At 41.6% G+C, this 21,285-nt stretch overlaps 1 protein-coding gene across 4 annotated transcripts in view; it reads left to right on the top strand.

Annotated features, from left to right (window-relative positions):
* The window catches only part of DOCK7 (dedicator of cytokinesis 7), a 100,127-nt gene that overhangs the window by 18,199 nt on the left and 60,643 nt on the right, over nucleotides 1–21,285 (top strand). For all 4 annotated transcript variants that reach the window (XM_086753098.1, XM_086753097.1, XM_086753100.1 and 1 more), the window contains exons 3-14: nucleotides 5,264–5,439; nucleotides 5,636–5,704; nucleotides 8,368–8,497; nucleotides 8,604–8,816; nucleotides 9,232–9,317; nucleotides 11,101–11,167; nucleotides 12,421–12,570; nucleotides 14,548–14,628; nucleotides 16,881–17,046; nucleotides 17,618–17,760; nucleotides 19,958–20,051; nucleotides 21,090–21,252. In XM_086753098.1, coding sequence (XP_086609224.1) covers nucleotides 5,264–5,439; nucleotides 5,636–5,704; nucleotides 8,368–8,497; nucleotides 8,604–8,816; nucleotides 9,232–9,317; nucleotides 11,101–11,167; nucleotides 12,421–12,570; nucleotides 14,548–14,628; nucleotides 16,881–17,046; nucleotides 17,618–17,760; nucleotides 19,958–20,051; nucleotides 21,090–21,252 — 1,538 coding nt within the window. The remainder of the gene's footprint in view (nucleotides 1–5,263; nucleotides 5,440–5,635; nucleotides 5,705–8,367; nucleotides 8,498–8,603; nucleotides 8,817–9,231; nucleotides 9,318–11,100; nucleotides 11,168–12,420; nucleotides 12,571–14,547; nucleotides 14,629–16,880; nucleotides 17,047–17,617; nucleotides 17,761–19,957; nucleotides 20,052–21,089; nucleotides 21,253–21,285) is intronic.

Genomic DNA, 21,285 nt, shown 5'->3' with positions numbered 1-21,285 from the left:
ACAGGACTTCATGCTTCAGTCAGTATCTGTCAGGTGGAGATAATAATCGTCCTTTTTCTGCCCTGGTTGCTACCGTGATCCCTTACTGACCTTGGTAGGGTACCCAGGAGAGCAGATCTTCACTTTTAGGGACTGGTGTAAAGCCCTACTTGTCAGAGGGGCCTGCTCCACGCAGGAGGGAGCTGGTTGTGGTCGTCTGTTCTCAGGAATGCCGCAACAGAGCTGGTCTAACACAAATCTACCCTTTGCATTTTATTTTTTGCTTCCTTGGTGGGGTGGAATAAGCCAAGAGCTTTGCAGCGTGGTGTCCTGGGTGTAGCTTTCCCTCCGTGGTCGCCCTTTGCTCCTGTAGTTCTTGGGTGAGGTGCTTGGCTAAAGTAAACGGGGGTTTGTGTTACCCTCCGTGGAGTTATCCCACATCCGTTAGCAGAGGCTCCTGCCCCTGTCGCCAGATTTGTGCGGATGCTACTTCTGTAACTGATGATGATGATACAGGTAGGTGCTCAAAAGAAGGACATAAATAGGACGGAGACGTATTTCGGCTAGCAGTGCACTAAAACTACAGCAAAATACAATGTTTGCTGTCTAGAGAAGGACAAAGTCGATAGGAAACGGAATTTTATTTTCAAGCTTTTAAGGGGATATAACAGGAAGAATAACAGAGCCTTAAAGAAGAAAGCTTGACTGTCCCTGTTGCAGGAGAGTTGTAAACCTTTGAAATAGGGTTTTGTAATGCAACTGCTGAGAGCCATAACTGCGACAGCACAGATGTACCTATGGAACGTGTGCATTAAATAGTTTATATAAGCCAAATCAGTCAGGCTAGTGTCTTGGTTGAACTGATTTGGGGTAACTGGACTGGGTAAATCTAAAAAAGAGAGAGTCCCATTTGATTTCTTCTGTACTTTCAGTTTATCAGTGCGTTGTATTTGGTGTTTACGTGGGCAGGGAGCAGGTTATGCCCCTCTTACTCACACCCAGCGGCCCCTTTCTCCCTGTGCTGTCCTCTTCATTTTAATAGCACCAGAATAGCGCTTGTCCTGAGTGAGGTGGCAGTGTCTGATCCTGGGATAAAGACCGGGTGAAAACCGTGTTAAGGAATTGTCTGAAAGGTTGTCCAAAATTTCATATGTAATTAGAGCTTGCACAAAATCAAAGAGTATTTTTTAAAAGAGCAGCCATCATGGTTCTGGCAGCAGGCTTTCCTTTGCCTGTTTTGAGCATGTATTTGCCATTACTTTAGCCTGTTGCATAGTCCTGGTTGGGAAGATGGTCGGAGCTCGTGTACCGCTTTGGTTTCTGGAGGCCCTTAATAAACTCTTCTTGGAGGAATGAGTTCTTACAGTAACGCTCCAGTATTCCCCTGTTAGGTTTATTACCCAGTTGGTAGGTGGCCTGCACTTCTGAAAATACTTGACTGAAATTGTCCCTGTGCCTTTGGAAGCCTGAAAAAGGAAAAACGACTGCGTTTTGTGGAGGAGGCGCCCACTGTTGCATCCTAGGAGCTGTTGGGAAGAATCAACAAGGCCTTTCCTGGAAGCGAGGTGAATGTTGCGTGTCGCTAGCAAGATGCAGCTCTGTCTGCAGCCTGCCAGCAAGCAGGGCTGTGGGAGAGGACACCTTTATAGCTCCTCAGCTGTTTCTCCTGGAGCAGATTTCAAAACCTTTGAACAGGCAGGTGAAAGCAGGACTTGCTATTCCTGTGACAATCTGGAGACCAGCTGTACGTCAGAGTGGTGTAAAAGGATAAGGGCAAAACTTTTGGAAACTAAGGAAGTGTCACAATCATAATAGGCGTGGGGAGTCGGCCACTGAGTGCCTCATTATTTTTCCTGGTGCCGTGAGGAAGTAAGCTGGGCCTGGAGACCGCGAGGTGAGATGATAGAGCAGGTTCTGCTCCCCAGTCGGTGGTGAGGCTGGGATGATGAGGGTGGGTAACCTGGTCTTTATCAGAACTCGTCCAGCTCCTTCAGTGAGCACATTCAGTCTGGTTTGTATGACCGTTTCAGGTGACTGGTGCTTTGGCCAGATAACACAGGAGTAGTCCCCTGTAGACTGTGTCTGTCCTTGGTCTCATCCAGAACTTCAGAGGGATGCAGGAGTGTGAAGCAGGATGGAGGTTAAGGTTAAGCCATCAGCAGTGGGAGCCATGAGAGGAGGTGTCATGGTTCAAATCAGGCACTAGGACACCATTGGGGTTCATTTTCCTTTTGGTGCGTTTGTTCGTCCTTATTTCCTCCTCCTCTTTCATCACTTCTTCCCCCACAAATATCTACAGCTTAAAATAATGTGCTTGCCTTTTATCTGCCAATAGTCTGACACGAAGTAGTTCCTCTTCATAACCATGAATTTATGTTTGGCCTGTTTACTCAGGTGCTAGACAGTATTTCTGGCTGCACAGATGGTGAGTCTAATACAGGCTTCTGGGTTTGACTTTTATGTTTGTTTACATCTTCATGGTACAATAGTTATCTGAGGAGACAAACTGGAAAATTGTGAAGTACAGCTTTGGGCCTAATCCCGAGATGTACAAAGCGCTTGGAAACCCCGGGAGCGCAGACGTGGGGCCTGGCTTTGGGTAGCCCCAAAAGCACTGCCAGCCTTTTGGGATTAGAGTTTTACTAGCGTAGCCAGTCCATTCATCTTTTGTCCAGCACATTACAGTGCTCTTGTTGGACAAGTGACATTTGAGATGTAGAATGCCAGGAATGGGGAAGCGTGGTGTGTTTGGGGCAGTGGCAGTCTCTGCCCCGTGTGTCCTCCTCAACTCTGTGTTCATACAGAGGTTTTCTCCTTAACTGTTGTAATTTTCTAACATTTATCAGGATGAGTGGATTAGAAAGGTCGGAGGGAATGAGGGAAAAGTTCCTCTGTCAGCACAGGTAAGGGAGTTTGTGCAGTTTGAAACCCAAACTTGCATGGTCAGCTCAGTTTTGCTGAGCAAAATGCACTGGAAGGTGCCTCAGCTTTGGAGCTGCCAATGTGGAAGGGAGGTCAGCAGGAGTAAAAGTAAGTCTTAAAATGTTAGGGCTTAAAACCGGGGTCAGTTAAGCAGCTTTAAGTCACCCTCTGAGGCTACCTTAACCCTCTGCCCTTCTAGTGTGGGTGCTTTCAGTGTCCAGCACAGAGCTGCATCGCTGCGTGGATGGGGCTCTGGGCTGCCAGGGGAGGGTCTTTTCCCAGCACCTCTGCTACCCAATGTTCTGGGGCTCTTGCCCAGTGATTTTGTTATTTTTATCTTCACTTGCACGGAGTCTCCGTTTCTGGGTTCTCACTGTTCCTTGGGCTTGAGGTTTATCAGTGGAAAGGGTTATACGCACCCAAAGTAGCAGTAGTATGCAACAGCTCTTCTGCAAAAACATGCACTTTTAGCAATTCATAATAATTCATAATAAACTGTCACGCGTCACTGCTGTGTGCTTTGTCGGTTATCTGGTGCCAAATGGAGCTGGTCTGTCTGTATGCAAGAAACAGACGGTGTGAGGTGATGACGTGTTAGCTGTCGTGTGGGAAGGAGCAATGACAAGTTCTGCTCATTGTGAGCTCTGCAGCGAGGAAAACACTTAGAAGTGTCTGGTTTGTATTTTCAAAAGTTCTCCACATCACGTACTTTAAGTTAATGTCAAGAGTTCACGATTAGAAGGGGGAAGAAGATTACGCGGTCAGAGTTAAATAGATTATGATGATGGTGCATTTCTTTATGCAGAAATTAATTTGTCTGTTTTACCTAAATTGCGTAACTAAGTATTGAGTTTCTAGACATCGTATTTTTTTGGTGGACCAGATTCTTATCTGGCATAAAGTCATCTGGTCCAACTCACCTGACATCACTGGAGTCACGCCATTTTTCTGCTGAAGGGTTTGCCTTCTGTATTTTAAGAAAATTGCAGTATTTGTGGAAGTTGGCTGTGGTAGGAGAGATTCTTTCAATACCCTCTGTGTCGGCCAAGTCTTTTTACTTGAATAAAAAAGTTGATTCATTTCAGAACTTTTTGGCAATAGAAGTTTAAAAACTGGCATTTGGGACTGGTACCGCTTTTTTTTTTGAGGAAGACATTTAAAATTTGAGTACTAAGTGTTCTTTTTAAAGTGCTCTCCAAGAGAAGACAAGCTACAGGATAGTTCCCTGTCCCACAGAAAATATCTGGACGACAGAGAAGAGGAAGTAGTTGAGAAAAATTGCTGAATTTTGATATATTTTTGTGACTCTAATTAAATTACTCGGCCTCACTGGGATGTGCCAGGAAATTCTAGGAAATCTGTCAGTTGCTGTAGAGACAGGTTCCTCAAAACTTCTTTTTAGTGTTCCATTTTCTTGATGTCTTAGTGTGCAGCCTCATAGCATAATGATCTCGTATCAGAATATAAATATGTATTTATGTAATATACATATGAAAAATACACAGTTATGCAATGTGAGGATGGATCCAGTTTATGCTATTTTTTCTTCATGTATCTAAAAAGAAGCTCACTTCTTTTCAGTATGGTGAGATCAGTACTGCCAGTGAAATCCACTCTTTTTCTGCACGTGTGTTTGTTCAGTCATTCCTTGTGCTCGGGGGCACGCTTTGTGCCGAATAAAGATGCTTTTTAAGCATCCATTTTAATTAAAGCAGTGTCCCTTCCTTCATGGTCAGAGTCATCCTGGCACCAAAGGCCCTAATATCACAGAGAAGAGGTGGTTAAACTTGTACAGTGTGGTAGACAAAGACTGTGTTTTGTGTTCCCCAGAGAAGGGATTTAATTCAAAATGTCAGTCTTTAGAGTTCTGTGGCTTTGTGCGTTCCTGGTAAGTCAGCCCCTGCTCTGGATTCCTGTCTGGGGGCCGTGCCTAAGGGTGAAGGGGTTCTCGTGTCTTGGACCAGGGTGGAGGTTCCCTTTGTGATGAGAGCATGGTAAAAACAAATTCAGTCATGCACATGTGAAATAAAGTGCAAAATTTTCCTTGGATGCGAAGTGATGAATTTCTTAAAAATTGAGGAAAATACTTTTTTTAATTTTTTTTTTTTTTTAGATTATGATGGTATGCATCACAGAAATACCCAGAGAAATACCAGATAAAAGATAAGACATGAAAAGCAGCTTTGTGATGTGTGTTAGCTCAGGTTAATGCCACTAGGGTTAATTATCGTCTGATGTTAGCTCAAGTTTCCTCAACAGGGCAGAAGAGCTGGTTTAAAAAACAAAGTAGAATATGTTCATGTGATTCTTCTTTTTGCTTTCACCTTGTTTTAAGACCCTTCCGTTGCTTGTCTTTTCCCAGGTGCCGCTTACGGAAGCAGTGGACCCGGTTGAGTTGGAGGACTACCTTATTACACACCCCATTGCGGTGGAGTCCGGACCCCTGAGAGACTTGCTTGAGTTTCCTCCCGATGACATTGAGGTTGTGTACACCCCTCGAGAATGCCGAACGCTTGTGTCGGCTGTGCCTGAGGAGAGGTAGGAGGTGACAGGGTGACACCTCGCTCAAGGGAATGAATTGTTCTGCATTTGAGTATCTGCAAGGCTGGAGCCTGGGATTTTTGTCTGTATGCGCCTGAAAGAGTCAATGCAAACCTAAGTGAAAGTGTGTATGTTTAAAAAGTCATTATCACGTCTGTGATTTTGATTTTATTCTTTTTTATTCTTTTAACAGTGAGATGGACCCTCATGTGAGGGACTGTGTCAGAAGTTACACGGAAGACTGGGCGATTGTGAACAGAAAGTGAGTTCCCCTGTGGTATCTGTCAGCTTCATTTCAGATTTGAATTTTTGCAGTTTGGCTAGCTTTTATGAGGAGGCTCAGAAATTATTGTCCTGGCTACTGATTCAATGTGCCCTGGCTCTTAGTTGCCCAGCTCAGCTGAACTGATGCTTTGTGTTCAGCTGAAATGATGCTTTGTGTTTTGCAAGTTAGATCTCAGAAGTCAAAAACCCTTGGGGCATTTTTGAAAATCTAGGCCATTTTAGTCAACAGTGGCTCCTTTAGAATGGTAGAGAAATTAGGGAATGTGAACAAGTAAAATTGCTTTCAGCATTTGTTTCTTTCTTTGTTCCGTATGTTTTTAGCTCTTTTTGGAGAGAAGTTGCATTAATTTTGTAACGATGTAAGATTTATGTGCAGGCACGACCACCTAATAGATAAGGTGCCGTCTGCAGCATTCATTTGTTCCCAAAGAGACTTGGGAAAGTACATGATTTAAACAAATAACTGTTAATATTTGGACTATCACAACATTTACCTAGTGAGTTAGCAGTTTAGAGAATGTGCATGCATTGATTAATTTATGCAAATTAGCAGGACGGTTTCTGAGTAGCTTTACTTGGGACATACGCTCTCTGGGATGATTGAAAGTCTGATGACTTCAAGAGCTGCTGTCAAGGAGTAAGTGATCCATGTGATGTGTGTCACAAATGACTTGACTACAGCTACAGCTCTGCCCTTGTGGCAGTTGCTACAATTCACTGGTTTAATGTTGTCCTGAGAACCACTTCAGGGGATGCTGAAGATATGGTTTGCAGTGCTGAGATGACCTCATAAAAACGTGGTTTGTAATCTCATACCAAAGAAAAAACAATGCAGAAAGAAACTGAGAGAGAGAGAGACATACTTTATTAACTCCTCGCCTTTGTGGACAGTCTAGAAGGTGCAGTAGGCTTGGACAAGGTGACCCACCCAGCCAGCACACCTCTTGGTTTCTCAGCGACTTTCGCTGCTATCTGGAGTGCCTGGCTGTGATTCCTGCACTGAGGAGGTTTAGCTGGAGGCAGTAGAGCTTTCTGTCCTGTGCGGATCAGCTGCAGGTTATGTTCTGTGTTGGGGAAGGCATGAAGCTAAAGACATCAGAGTTGCCTGAGTGAGTTGAGGGTGTGCTGAGTGATTATTGAAATACAGTCAGAGGTTTTCTTGGCCCTTCAGAGAAGGAGAGGCACTTCTGTAAATGTTCGTAGCAGTTTTTACTTGGATAAAATCATGGTGGTGGACTGGGTAGAAGCAGAAGGATTATTGCTGGAGCAGAAGAAAAAACTGAAAGCCTGGCTGGGAAGGACTTAATTGTTTTTCAAGTAAAGAAGGTAACAGGTTTCTCTTAATCCAGGCTATTGGATGGTTACAAGTGCTTTGGCTAGCTCTGGGGGCACAAAATCCAGCTCTTCTAGCTTTAGAAGAACATGACTTTTGATGTGCCATCCTTCTCTCTCCCCCACCCCAGGAGAAATAGTCTTTAAGTTAATCTTTGTCTACAGTTCTTTGTAACCAAAATGGTTTTGGGGATAGGCAAATCCATCCATTCAGTGATTATTTTAGTGGTATTGGAAAAGGTAAATAAGTTTTTTTCACTGGCCTGAAAAAAACAATTGCATATTCTTAATTCAGATTCATGGCGTACTTTTTGTATGCTAGACTGATGGCAGCAATGGTCACAGGCACCTCTGAAATCAGGTCTGATTTAGATTGAATTTACGCTTGTTGGTGGAACTGTGTGACTGAGATGCAGACATCCAGGTGAGGATTATACAGATCGTATTGCTCAGCTCTCAGGAATTACAAGCTAGCGAGGAAAATGCTTTCCTCCTTTTTCTTCTCCCTTTTGTTACTCACTGGTAGCACGTCCATGGTTTTCAGATGTCTGTGCATCCTCCTGTGGTAACTTGAGTAGCAATTAATTCTAGATGTGACCCCGGCACTACTTTGGGAGCTGACTTAGTGTGTATTGTAAGGAGAACGTGGCCCTGGCCATATGTGTGTGTAAATATAGACCTAGTGCCATTTGGTACACAATAACTTGTTAGTCAGGGAGATCTGATCTTGTCAGCAACAGCAGACAGACTGTTTACTAGCAAGCACTCTTACACCCGGGAAAGCTCTGAAGGACCTGATTCTGCTTAGAAAGATGGTCTAGGAAGATGCTCATCTAAGTTGGGGTCGGAAGGTCCTGTGTTTTCCAGAGGTGCTCAGGACTTCTGCGCTTCATGCAGTCCTACTTGAAGTTGGAGTTTTGGTTCTAAAGGTATTAATATTGTCAGCTCCAAGTCAGTTCTTGCTCCAGCAGAACGACTGGCCTTCCATCTCTGTGTTCTTGGCCTGTTTTAAGCTTGGCATCACAATCACACATTTTATGATGACCTTAATTGGCCATTGACAATACTTCTTTTGACATCACCCAGGGTTGCTTTGTCGTTGAACAGAGTCACATTGTAGTACTGGAATACTGGTTGTTGGATTATTACCCAGCTACAGTGGAGAGTGACTGGAAATACTGTTTGCAGAGAGCAGTTTATGCTTTGAGAGGACCCACACTGGTAATACAGTGTTTGTTCTGTAGTTCTGCTTCTGGGTTTGGGGTCAAAAAGGATGCTGAGATTGCATTTGAAATACTTTGTTTTCAGATATCACAAGCTGGGAACTGGATTTAATCCCAACACCTTAGACAAACAGAAGGAGAGGCAAAAGGGGCTCCCCAAACAGATCTTTGAGTCCGACGAAGCTCCAGATGGCAACAGCTACCAGGATGAACAAGTAATGTACCTTTAAAACCCTGCTATATAAAACCTAATGTATAGTCACGTTTTACAAGTGCGATACCTTTCCTGTTATAAGTTGCTTTTAATTTGTTGAATCTCAGGATGACCTTAAACGACGTTCGATGTCGATTGATGATACTCCCCGGGGCAGCTGGGCATGCAGTATTTTTGACCTGAAGAACTCCCTTCCAGATGCCCTTCTCCCAAACCTGCTGGACCGAACCCCAAATGAAGAGATTGACCACCACAATGAAGACCAGAGGAAGTCCAGTAGGCATAAGGAGCTTTTTGCACTACATCCAGCACCAGATGAGGTATTTTTACATACATGTGGGTGAGACTGAAAAAGTGAAGGGTATAGGGGTGTGAAAATTGTTAGTCTGCCATAGATTGAAAGGCGTTAATAAGATCACCTGTGTTTCATATCCATGAGAACCGTGGCTGTTCCGCAGGTCGCCTGTTTTTTGGCGTATTGTCTTGCTATAGATAGTACTTTCTGAAGACTGGTTTTCCTTTATGGTTATGCAATCCCGTATAATGTAGAAACATTAAAGGGATTTAATTTAGCATATTTATAGCTGCTGATGAATGCAACATGCTGTTAAGACTTGGATTAAATTGCTGCTAGTGTCTTAGGAAAAAAGTCATACATATGTTTGCTTCATAATGGTGTTAGTGGTTTGTACAAGTGTCCTGCCTCTAAATTGCTGTTCCTGTGACAAATTTCAGGAGGAGCCCATAGAACGACTTAGTGTCCCTGAAGTACCCAAAGAACACTTTGGCCAAAGACTCCTGGTGAAGTGTTTGTCCCTTAAGTAAGTATCACTCCAACAGACAGCTGCTTTACAGAAGCTGGGAATTTAAATCTGCTGTTGTATCCATGTGCATCTGGAATAACCCTGCTGCCTTGTTTGTTACCCTTGAAGGGATGTAAGGTTGGTTGGTTGTAGGCTTAAGGGTTAATTCTATAAAGGATAAGTTACCCAGTACTGTGCATCAGACAGTTTTATCTTCAAGACTTTCTTTAGTAGTGTGATCCAGAAAGTGTTTGCCTTCCTTGGCTTTTTTCTGCATTGCTTTTCAGCCAGTAGCTATGCCTGTTCTGTTACTAGCACGCATGCTTCACTGCGCTCCTTCAGGGCTCTGAAGTTGGCCAGTCATTGACGTTCAGCTCTATAACAAGGATGTTTAAGAGGGGGGCAAAAAAAACCCAAACACATGAAAAATGCTTAAGGCTTAAAACATAAGACAACCAAAGATTTGCCGAAGTTTAGGCTCAACAACCTTGACCGTGTCCCTTTAAGAGTGAAGACTTTATATACTTAGCAAGCATTAACTGGAGGAATAGAAACCTGTTAAACAAGTTTAATGAAGTGGAGCTCCTGAATATAGGGTTACCTGCAGCTGGTTCATTGCCTATAACTCTTCTCTAATAACACAAGGTAAAATTTTACTGTTATTCCCTTGGAGAAATAAAGTACAAAACTGATTTTCCACACTGCTGTATTCATCTTCTGTGTCCTCAGTTAGGTCAGCCCTTCTTATTAGAGAGCTCCAGTTAGACTACATCGCGGCTCGTAACTGAGATATATGTGTGGGACATATCTCCTGCTCATAGAGTGCTCCAGGACCTAATATAGCCGTAGAGATGAACTGATTTTGCAGCCTTTTATGAACTGGAACAACATAATATATAGCAGTGGTGGAGCTGCCTCTCCAAAGGATGGTGTCTTTAGCATAAATAAGTTAGATGCTGGAAATTAATGATTTCTGCTCTTTAAGCATCTCTTGCTGACTGTAAATTTGTAGCAAATCTGCCCAAGTACATGCTTGTTTGTGTACCACAGTAATTTCTGAAAGTGTACTTACAGTTGTAATAGCGAGCGTCCATGATCATGCTGTCTTAGTGATAGAAGCACATAGTTTCTTCCCCAGGGAGAAGGCTAAGATGACCTAAGCAGGGTAATTTTCAGGTTCATCTCACCTTTGTTGCAAAACTAGAGAAAAGTACCTGGTTTATGATGCAGTCCTGCATGTTGTTCTCACTGCTGGCAGGAGTTCCAGGTGGAACAGCCAAGAGCTCTGTGCAAGGACTGGGTGGATGGGGGGATCCCACTGTGGGCTGGGTATTGGTTTCGTGGGGAGGCTGTGCAGGCAGGAGAATGGCATTTCATACACAATTAACAATTCCTCTCCCTTTAAGGAAACTATTAGGTTGCTTTGCTTAGTTTTCAAAGGACACTGGAAGAAGACAAAAGCATTTATATAAATACGCTTTATGTCCTGTGACCCCAATCCCAACCTGTCTGTTGGGTCAGGGAGTTGAAGTGGCTTCTGAAAGGTCCAGGGAGCACCGACATGGTGGAAGGGAGCAGAGGCGATGCAGTGGAAGCAGGACATGAGAGGAGTGGGCGAAAAACTGGGGAGCGAGACCTCCCTTTTTAGCAGGAGCAAGCCCTTACGTTGGCTCAGCTGCTTCTGACATCTTGGCTTAAAAGTGGTCAGTTGTCACCTTACCCAAGAAGGATTTGGGGAGGGTAGGTTGGTCTTTCTTACAAAATGCAAGCCAACTGATTTGATGTGTTTCTTTCTTTCAAGATTTGAAATAGAAATTGAGCCCATTTTTGCAAGCTTGGCTTTGTATGATGTTAAAGAGAAGAAAAAGGTAGGTTTTTATTTACTTGAGTGGTGACATTTCCACTGAAGCTTTACAAACCTGTATTAAAAAAAAAAAAAAAAGGAGGAATTAATTCTGTAAATGAACCTTTATGAAGACAGCAACATAACTAGTGGTTGGAAGAATGATGAAGGCATTTCATGAACCATCTTGTGCGTTCTTCTTCAGCTTAGTAAAACGGTTGAAGTATAACCACTTTTCTAAAAATATTATCTAATATGTGAGTGCCTGAAATCAGAATATATATATTGTCCAATCTTGGCTTTCAAAAGTCTCTTCCCCAGGGAGAACTTAAGTAACTGAAACCTTTTATTTAGATTAAGTTTTTATGACTTTCTTAATCTCTTTTTCATGATTCAGCATGGTATGTGTCCAAGTAACATTTTAATAATGCACAAGAAAGGCATACATGCTAAGATTGCTAAAATCAAAACAAAACTGAGGAGTCTTTTCAAGATCTAAGTTATAAGAAATGCGAAATACATTTATTCCCCTATTTATGTTCTGTATTTAATATTTGAAGAGTCTCTTAGTTTTCCTAATTCAAGATATTAGAGTAGTAGAGAGAAAAATGTTAAAAATATGCATTTTGACATTTATCTCTTTAAGACTTGAATTTAATGCATTGAGTTTTAAGTTATGTAGATGAGAGTATGTGGAATATTATGTGAACTTTGTTTAATATTTAAATCACATTTCATAAGCCAATTTTATCATCTCATTACTCCATTTTTTTTTCCTCTAGCGTAGTAAGTTCTTTAGTGACCTCTGGTGTTGATAACCAGCTCTCATCTTGGCTTTGAAGCCTTGGTACAGTCGAGGATTTGGTGTTTCAGCGTAGAAAGCTCACTGTCTCTCCTTCAAGGTGTTTTGTTTTTTCTTTTTCTGTGGATGATCTTAAAGATCATTTTCTATTTTGATACTTCAATATTTTCAATGCAGATAGCAATTGTAATTCCTAGTCCTGTGATGGAACTACATACCTTCCAGGAGCTGGGGAAATTTTGTAGGTAGTGGTTGTTATTGTTTTCTCCATTTCCTTTCTCCTTTCCCACTGTCCTGCCTTGATTTCTTAATGAAAAGGCCTTTTTATTTTTCTCTTCATACATGGTTTGAAAGGAGGCACTGTTGGTAGGTTTTTTTTTTAACTTGTGTTTTGAAATTATCTGTTGTGTTTATAAAGAATTTACCAAAAATGAAAAGTATGACTAATGCTTGAAGCTACCCAACTTCTTCCTTAGATTTCAGAAAATTTCTACTTTGATTTAAACTCTGAACAAATGAAGGGAATGCTTCGTCCACATGTCCCCCCTGCTGCTATATCCACGCTGGCCAGATCTGCCATCTTCTCTATCACTTATCCCTCTCAAGATGTCTTTTTGGTAATAAAGGTAAGAAATGTCAGAGAACTTTGAGTTGTTTTTGCCTCTTGTTTTCTTTTAAAAGTAAAATATAAAGAAGTCTGACTGACTAGCTTTCTTATTTACATTTGGAGAGCAGAATTCTGAGCTCGAAAGCATAAAACATCAGCGCCACAGAATTATCTTTAATGTCAGATATTCTCACTTAGTACTTTAAGTTTCTTTGTAACAGAAACAGTTAAGTGGAGATACGCATTGCCATAATACTGAAAAACTGAAAAGAGCACAAAGGTTTGCTTCATATAGAGCAGCTTTCTGGGGCTTGACCTTGGTTTTCTTATGAAACAATATGCTGACTCCTTAAGATGATAGATAAGTGAGCAATCTAAAATATATATTGATCTGAATCTCATTTCAAAAATGATATATGCCCTTAAGCCAGATTTTCAAGTGTCTTTAAGAATTGAAATTACTAAGAGAGTGAGATCCTTAACCAAAATAAAATGCCATACTGGTCACTCCTGGAATAAAGTATACAAAGATAAAAGTTATTTTCTCTTCTTTCATTTGATCGAATGAGCACACATATGTTACTAGTTCAGATTGGCATTTAAATCAGTTTTTTTGGCTGATCTCTGCATGAAAATCATCCTGTTGTAAAAAGAAGAGTTCAATACGTGCTTTCGGTTCCCAGGCAGTGGTTACTCTGCCTGCCAGCTAAGTGCTGTGTTCTGAGGAGCCTGTTGACTGAGGTTTGTGCAAGTTCTTCATTAGCTGCTGCTTACATGAGGAGTAAGCTTTTGAAAATAAGTTATGGCTTTGTGGCGTGGCAAAACAGTCCCAGGGGAGAATAAGGCTTCTGGTAGTGTTGGAGCATATTCTGATCTTCAGTTTTTGGTATGATTCCCTGAATTCCTTCTAAAAATCTTGTTCTGCCTGTGCACACATATTCACTCTTCTGATTTTTACAAGAGATGAGGAAGAGAGAACCCCGTGTTTATGAGATGGGGACCTGTTCAGAATAGTTTGTGGCTGCATATTAGCGCTTGTGAAACCAGTGATCCAGGAGGAGCTGGTGGCTTGGGTGATTTTTTTGGTTTGGTGATGAAAAGGGTATAGTCAGGGATAAATGAGACAGATGCGTTAGCGTGCCCTGTCAGGTGAATTTTCACATGGGTCTTATTGGGAAACCACTTTTCAGATAGCAGGTGTTGCTAGCATAAACTCACCAGGGAATGCAAGATTTGATGGCAAGTAGTTTTGTTCTTTCTGTTGTGGTAGGCTTGTGGAGTTCTACTAATAGACAAGTATGAGTGGCACTTTATAAGCATGGGAGAAGTTTAAAGATGTTCTGATCTAATAACAGCATGTGTACAGAGGCAGGCGTGGGACTGAGGGCCAGGATGCTTCTCAAAGTAACATCTTCGTGCATGTGACAGGAAAAATATTTCTGTCAGAAACTGGGTGTTAAGCAGTTTTGTGTTCAAGAGGCATTGACTTACTTTGAGACTTTAGAAGCAAACATCTACTCTTTGGCTAATTTTAATTATTTGATTATTTCATTATTTGATTTGAAAACGCACTGACTTAAAATTGTGTTTGTTTTAGCTGAGTGCGTCTGAGTCACCTTTTTGTGCTGTTGCAGTAGGTCCTTAATATGGAGAGCAGAAATAAGAAGAGAATTCTGAAAATGATGATGCTGAAGACAGTGTAAGCTGTCTTCAGGACCTTAAAAATGAGCTGAAAGTGGCTCTAGAACAAATCAAACTAAAGCTAAGTGCTATATGTTCCCTTTGAACCTATATTTTACACTTGTGATTCAGTTATAGCTGGAGATCTGGGAACTTAATTGTTCTAACGACTTGAGTGCAGTGCTTGTTCCCTGACTCGCAAAGGGAAGTCAAGCTTTAGCTCTTCTGAAAGAATGTTTTTGCTTCCTAGTGTTTGTTTAGTTTAACAATCCTCGCTGGATACATGTCCTTATAATGGTTCATTTTCCCTTCTCAGCTGGAAAAAGTATTACAGCAGGGAGATATCGGGGAGTGTGCCGAGCCTTATATGATTTTTAAAGAATCTGATGCAGCGAAGGTAAGAATTTTTTGATGTTTTGATTAAATTTGGCTACAAGTGCTTTAAGGCATTTTGTTATTAATAAATTAAACATACATTATTTTCTTTCATCTTGGAACTTAACAGCCGTTGATACTGTTCCTGTTGTTAAAAGGATCCATTTTAAATTAAGAATCTGGTCAAATTCTGAAGGCCAAAGAAGTGTCAAAGACCCTTGAATCTTGATGCCTGATTGGGGTAGAGTAGTTAAAGCTCATCAGTTTTTGTAGCTGACAGGGGAGACGTGAGGTTGCCATCAAGCTCAGTCATCTGTGATCCCTTTCCCAAAGGATCAGCTGTGTGCTCACAGCTGGGTCAAGTGAAGGCAGCCTTTGATGAGAATTTGCAGTAAAATGTCAACTTTTCCATTGCTTCTGCAGCTCAACCCCATCACAGTACCTCTGCTTTCCCCTAGAAGGGTTATAAAGCAGGTGAAATATGTGAGCAGGAGATTCTCCATCAGGCCTGGGTTTGAATTGCAGTGTATTTCTGCTTCTTTTTTTCTGCTGTTTTCTGCTGATTTTACTTTTTCCTACTGTTATAAAGAAGGGCCACGCTCAACAGCAGGATAAAGCAGTCCTGTTTACATATAGTAAGGGTAGATTTAAAATGTCATACTTCAGTTTTTTTGGTTTTTTTTTTTCTCATTAGCAATGTCCCTTTAATTTCTGCCTTCACCAGTTTGGGCATTGTCCTCTGAAGTGCAGTGGATAGGATGGACCTGCCCCAGTTTGACCGATTCTTTGTCTTCCCCACGCGTGTTTAAACACAGCCTGTCTCCTTGGTGTTGAGGCCCTTTGCTCAGGTCTAAAACCAGAGGTTTCCCCTCAGAGCAGAATGCCATCTTAGTCCCTGCAATTGGCAGCTGGTGGCTCGTTGAAGTGTGGCAGAGCCCGGTGGGAATTGCGGGTTGGGTAGGTTGAGAAACAAACAGGAGTGTTGGTAGCACCTGCAGAATTCAGTGGAGTTTGACCTTTCCTCAGTCTCTTCCCCCACAGGCTGCTGTTTGTTTTTCCTCAACACAACGTGGCTGTAGAATAACAAATCACTGATTTTATTGTTGCTTGAGCTAAGTATGTTATTTTACAACTCCAGTTTGTAAGATATACAGGAGAACTCAAAGAGGAAACCTTGTGTTCGTAGAATGTGAGACAGGGCTTTTGAGCCCCAGAAATGGTTCCTAATTTCTTGTACAAGTGGGTTGAGCCTGATGAAGGTTAAAAGGTAGTAGTGAGGACTGGATGAAGGGCAAAACAGAGATGCCAGCCCTTCCTGTGATTAAGAGGCTTTCCATTAGGCTTTTCTCAAAGGAGCTGGGATGTTCATCTGTAAGTTTCAATCAAACTCTAACAAAGTTTTGCCCTCCTAAAGTTCTCAAATATTTTTAGCTGAAGAAGTTTACGTTTTTTTTTTTGTTTATCTCTGTCTTTATGTCACTGCACCACACATGAAAAACAGATTTTTTTCACCTCAGCTATATAGATAAAAAGTAAAAGACGACATTTCCTGTGATCAATAAGAAGACATGTGCCTAGGTGAAATTTTAGAATTGGATTTGCAGAATACTTGGGAGTATAGATGAGAAGGTGATTTTTCAAGGTCTCCTTTCCAGTGAGGTACATAAGCATGTCCTGAACTAGAGGAGCATGAGCAACAGAGCTCTCTGATGTTATCCAGCCCTCTGTCCGGGGACTTCTTAAAGCCTTTAGGGAACAACATTTTTGAAGGAAAAAATTGCCCTTTAATATGGAGAATTATGGAAAAGTCCTCTCTTATTCCTTTTTCCCCTCAATAAAATGAGTATGATACTGCTTATTTGGGGAATATTTTCAGTTTCCCATGCAACTCCAGATGATCTGAGAACCTGCTGCATAAAATCACATTAAGAAAGCTGTTTCAGACTTCATAGAGTAAAATTTAGCTTTTCTTGAAAGCACAGTGGGCAGATGAACTCAGTGGGATTTCACAGGGAATTTGGGAGGCTTAAAAGCATGAAGCCAGCTGCTGTGGCTCTCAGGCTGTCCCATGTCTGGTAGAGTTGGCTTGATGGCAGTTTTGTGAAGCAGAAGTCTGATTGCCTTAGTGATCCTCCTCTAGAAGGTGCTATTGAAGCAAAAATCATTGCAAGTTTGAAAAGATGCCATTGTTACCTACTGATTTTGCTAAATAAAGCGTTGTTCCTTTTTCCTTTGTCTCCTTTTAATCTCTTGGATTGAATATTTGCTTCACAGAATAAGGAGAAGCTGGAAAAACTGAAATGCCAGGCAGAACAGTTTTGTCAAAGACTAGGCAAGTACCGAATGCCGTTTGCCTGGACAGCCATTCATTTAATGAACATTGTGAGCAGCGCTGGAAGTTTGGAAAGAGATTCCACGGAAGTAGAAGTTGGCACAGGAGGTAAAGTATCTGGCATCTGCGTGTGGGAGTGTGGACAAATCCAGAGTTTGTTGAAGTCTTGATTCGTGCTCTGTATCTGCCATTGCTCCTTTTGTGGCTTTCCTTCCCCTGCCCTAGGCCTTCTGATATTCTTGGGTCATGGTTGAAATAAAACAGAGTAGTCCATGATAACAAATGGCAGAGTGGATTAATCTTTGTGAACCACACAGCTCATCTGAAACTGCTCTTCAGCATCCCCAAAACCGCCAACTTCATCATCTTTCAGAACAGGAGAAACACATAAATCTCCACACGATAAAGACTTTTATAATAGCAGTAAGGCACTGGGGTGAGGTTGCTGAGCGAGGAGCAGAAGCAGTCGGATGTGCTTCATAGCCTCCTGATGCCTCAGGAGTGTGATTAGCTTAGCGTAACCACCTCTTCTATCACGCTTACTGCGTCATTTCCAAATGCAGCAGCTCTCTTCTTATGTAGAAAATCCTGGTTGGAACAAAAGTAGACTCTTGGCCAGTAGTTTTTCTTCTTTTTTTTTTTTTAATTCCTCCCCACTTTTATTTTTTATTGTTTGAAGAACGTAAAGGATCATGGTCGGAGAGGCGGAATTCCAGTATTGTCGGGAGGCGTTCACTGGAGAGAACCACAAGTGGGGATGAGGCTTGCAATCTGACCAGTTTTAGACCAGCTACTCTGACAGTGACAAACTTCTTTAAACAGGTATTGTATGAAGCTATCAAATTAAAGGAGTCGCTCCCTGGACAGAGCGATTGGATCATGTGAAGTCAGTTTAGAGCCAGACGATTGATTTGGGATGGTTTCAATGCATGCAGTCTCTGTTCCCTGATCACTGGTTGTCTTTGAACAGCGTGCAGAGTCCACAGTCAGTTGATGGATTCTTTCCATAAGTTTACTGTGAATAATTATGTTATGGAATTTGAAATTATTGACTGGAATACTAAAGTGTCATCATGGCATAGTGACTTAACCACTCTAACTAGTAGAACTGGCTCTCGCCAGGAGAATATCACTCTGTTTTACTCCGGATTTTTCTAACATGCTTTGGAAGAATCACTGGTCAACATATTTAGAAAAAATGCTCACGGAAGCTATTTCACAGAAACTGAGGATAACTTTTTGCGGTTAGTATGTGCCAAAAAGTATTCCAGGTATTTGTCCTAGCCTAGAGGTTGCATAGGCTTTATGATGATCGGTTGACTCCTTTGGTTTCATTGGGTGGCAGAGGATCCCATTGAAACATCAGGAGGCTCAGACCCAGGTTCATCAGGGTGATTTGAGATTGGCATCAGTTCCCTGGACACATCCAGGCATGCCTGAGAAACCAAAGCATTTCACTTCTGGTGCTGCTTTACTGAGTGGCAGCTCTTCTTAGCTAGAGCTTGTAATTTTCCCTAGAAGCAGTGGAAAACAATATTAAATGGAATAAAATATTTAGTTACGCTTAGAAAATGGTTTCAGTTCATTAATTTTTGCTAAGATTTGCTTAATGCCATGTCTAGTTCAGGGAAATTGTTATTTGAATGTCACCTTTATGTATAAAAAGGGATTTAATAGTGAGCAACTAGGTATTTTTTGGACTGATTTCTTGATTATTGGGGCTGCAAAGATTTAGATGCCGTATACTGGAAGTTGGGTAAACTCCTTTTTTTTTTTTTTTTCTTTTTTTTTTCTGATTGTTTTGGTTGCGTGCCACTTTCACTGTGGGTAGCCATCCAAAGTCTGCTCTGAAATACAGTAGGGTAAATAAGGAGAAATGTCATCAAGGGCATGAAGTTATCATGGTGCAAACCACGAAAGTGAAGGGTGACTCATGCCTCTGCTGCCCTGTGCTTTCATGAAACTCAGTATGACTGAAATTGGGCTTTGGGAATGGTATCTCTGGGGTCTCAGTGACACAGCAGCTCAGGAAGTTCCTTTTACTTTAGGGTGTTAATGAAATGCAGTTCTGTAATACATTCACCCAAGATGTGGGAAGTCAGAAAAAAATGTACTGCAGCACTGCTAGTGCAGCCATTCCACTGACCCTGCTCTGCAGCCCTCTTTGTTACAGACACCAGTTCACTACGTTAGTAATGATTTATAAAAGCATATATTTATTTACTTTGTCGAAGTTATTTTTGCTTAGCTTTGAAACAGCTTGTTTTATTAATTTGTCCTTTAAAAAATGCCAAACATTGTTTTAAGTTTTTAAGTTTCTAATTCTTCTGCATCTTTAATTTTTTATCTTCCCTTCCTTTTCTCCCGTTGAGTGCAATTAATGGAATACGACTCAGCATTTTTCTTCTTCCATTTGCTTCTTTTTTCTTATAGTGATTTATTATCTTTGTTATCAGATATCTTCTGCTTTGGGATGGTTAGAGGTAGGCAGAGTCATATTTTCTGTAATGCTTCCAAAATTATTGAAGTTCTGAGCTACTAGAATGTGGCACAAGGAAGATTGACAACAGACTCCTTCCACTTCCCACTGTTTCTTAACACTTCTCCTGAAAAGTAAGACTCTTCTGGACTCATACCAAAGAGAAGGCAGAGGAGAAGGAATGAGGATCAGTACCTGAATGACGGATACTTTTTCAAACTATTATACTTGCTAAAAATTGGATATTTTGGGGAAAACCTTTAACAGCCATTCTCAGCTTTGAAAAAGATAATATTGATGGGGAGAGAACAGGTTTTCAATGAGAAGTTCCTGCAGCTGTCATGGTGATTAATAAGGGAAAAAGGAAGGAAAAAGGATGGAGAAATGAACTGTAATTTAGCATGTTAATCTTAACACCTTGTTCTGGGAAGGTACATTTGGATATCAGAGGAAAGAGACTAGAGTATTAAATGGTTTATTCATTCTCTCGCAATCCTGAAGGGTTGTGTAGATAACCATTCTCTTCCCAACATCCCACAGGAGGGCGATCGCCTGAGCGATGAAGATTTGTACAAGTTCCTTGCTGACATGAGACGGCCGTCATCAGTGTTACGGAGACTGAGACCTATCACAGGTATTGAACAAGATCTTTTCGGCTCACAGGTGTTTGGTTAGTCCTTCCCAATTACCACCCAGTCCTTGTAGGTGAGCAGATGAAAAAACCCTAAGAAGTCACCGACAGCAGTCCCTGTCTGAGCACTGAAGATGACATTTTGGCAGGTTTTTCACTGACATGTGTGCACATGCAGCTCCTGTCGCACTGAGTAGCATCTGTGAGAAGAGGATACGAACCCCAAAGCCCTAAACTTGGCAGAGGCTGAGGAACCTCTGTTTTCCTGGGTAAAATATCACTCTCTAGATGAGAGGAGATCTCTCTTCTGGCTCCCAGTTGGTTAATAGGATCGGACTCCACCTCTGTTTGAGAAAGGGAAATAGAAAAGCTGGCACACCAGCAGTGAAACATCACTGGTCCCTGACCTGTGCTATTCCTGACAATATTTACTTAACCTGTTCTTAAAATTCTCTCCAGTGACAGCAATCCTGCTGTTTCCTTAGATCATCTCTCCCAGCACTCAGCTGTCCTCGCAGTGAGGTTAGGCATTAAGAAAACTTTGCAAAATTATCATGCTGCAAATTAATCTGGTTACGGTCTGTCGTGCCCTCAGGGCAGTTATCACAACCTTTCAAGTACATGAATGCTGTTATTAGATCATTCTTACTCACCTCCGGTTTGTAGCCCAACCAGTCTCACATTTTTTCAGCCATTCCTCAAAGGTTGTGATTTTCAAATTGTTTATGGTTTTGTTACTCTCTGCTAGAGTTTCTTCAAGCAGGGTGCTCTAAACTGAGTGTGCGGCTCGTCCTAAGACCTCATGCCAAGCAAAGCTGAGGAATTTGTCTCCAGTGTCTTGCACATGATGCTGCACTAATACATTTAGGATGGTCGTACCTTTCGCTGTTATTTGTTTTTAACAATTCCACATTGGCTGTAATTTGTATTTTTAAAAATTTATTAAATTCATACATTACCCTGAAGGAACAAAGCATGAACATGCTTTTTTATTTATATTTAACTTGTATTTATTATAATAAAACCATTTTCTTCTTACAGCTCAATTAAAGATAGATATATCTCCAGCTCCAGAGAATCCCCATTACTGTCTAACGCCAGAGTTGCTGCAAGTCAAACTTTACCCAGACAGCAGAGTTAGACCGACAAGAGAGATCCTGGAGTTTCCTGCCAGGGATGTCTACGTTCCAAATACCACATACAGGTTAGAGTTTTGAAATACATTTCACATTTCGAG

The sequence above is a fragment of the Chlamydotis macqueenii genome, chromosome 8 (genome assembly GCF_036417535.1).
Source record: "Chlamydotis macqueenii isolate bChlMac1 chromosome 8, bChlMac1.mat, whole genome shotgun sequence".
NCBI lineage: Eukaryota > Metazoa > Chordata > Aves > Otidiformes > Otididae > Chlamydotis > Chlamydotis macqueenii.
The sequence above is the reverse complement of the archived record's forward strand: the minus strand, read 5'-3'. Positions and strand labels throughout refer to the sequence as shown.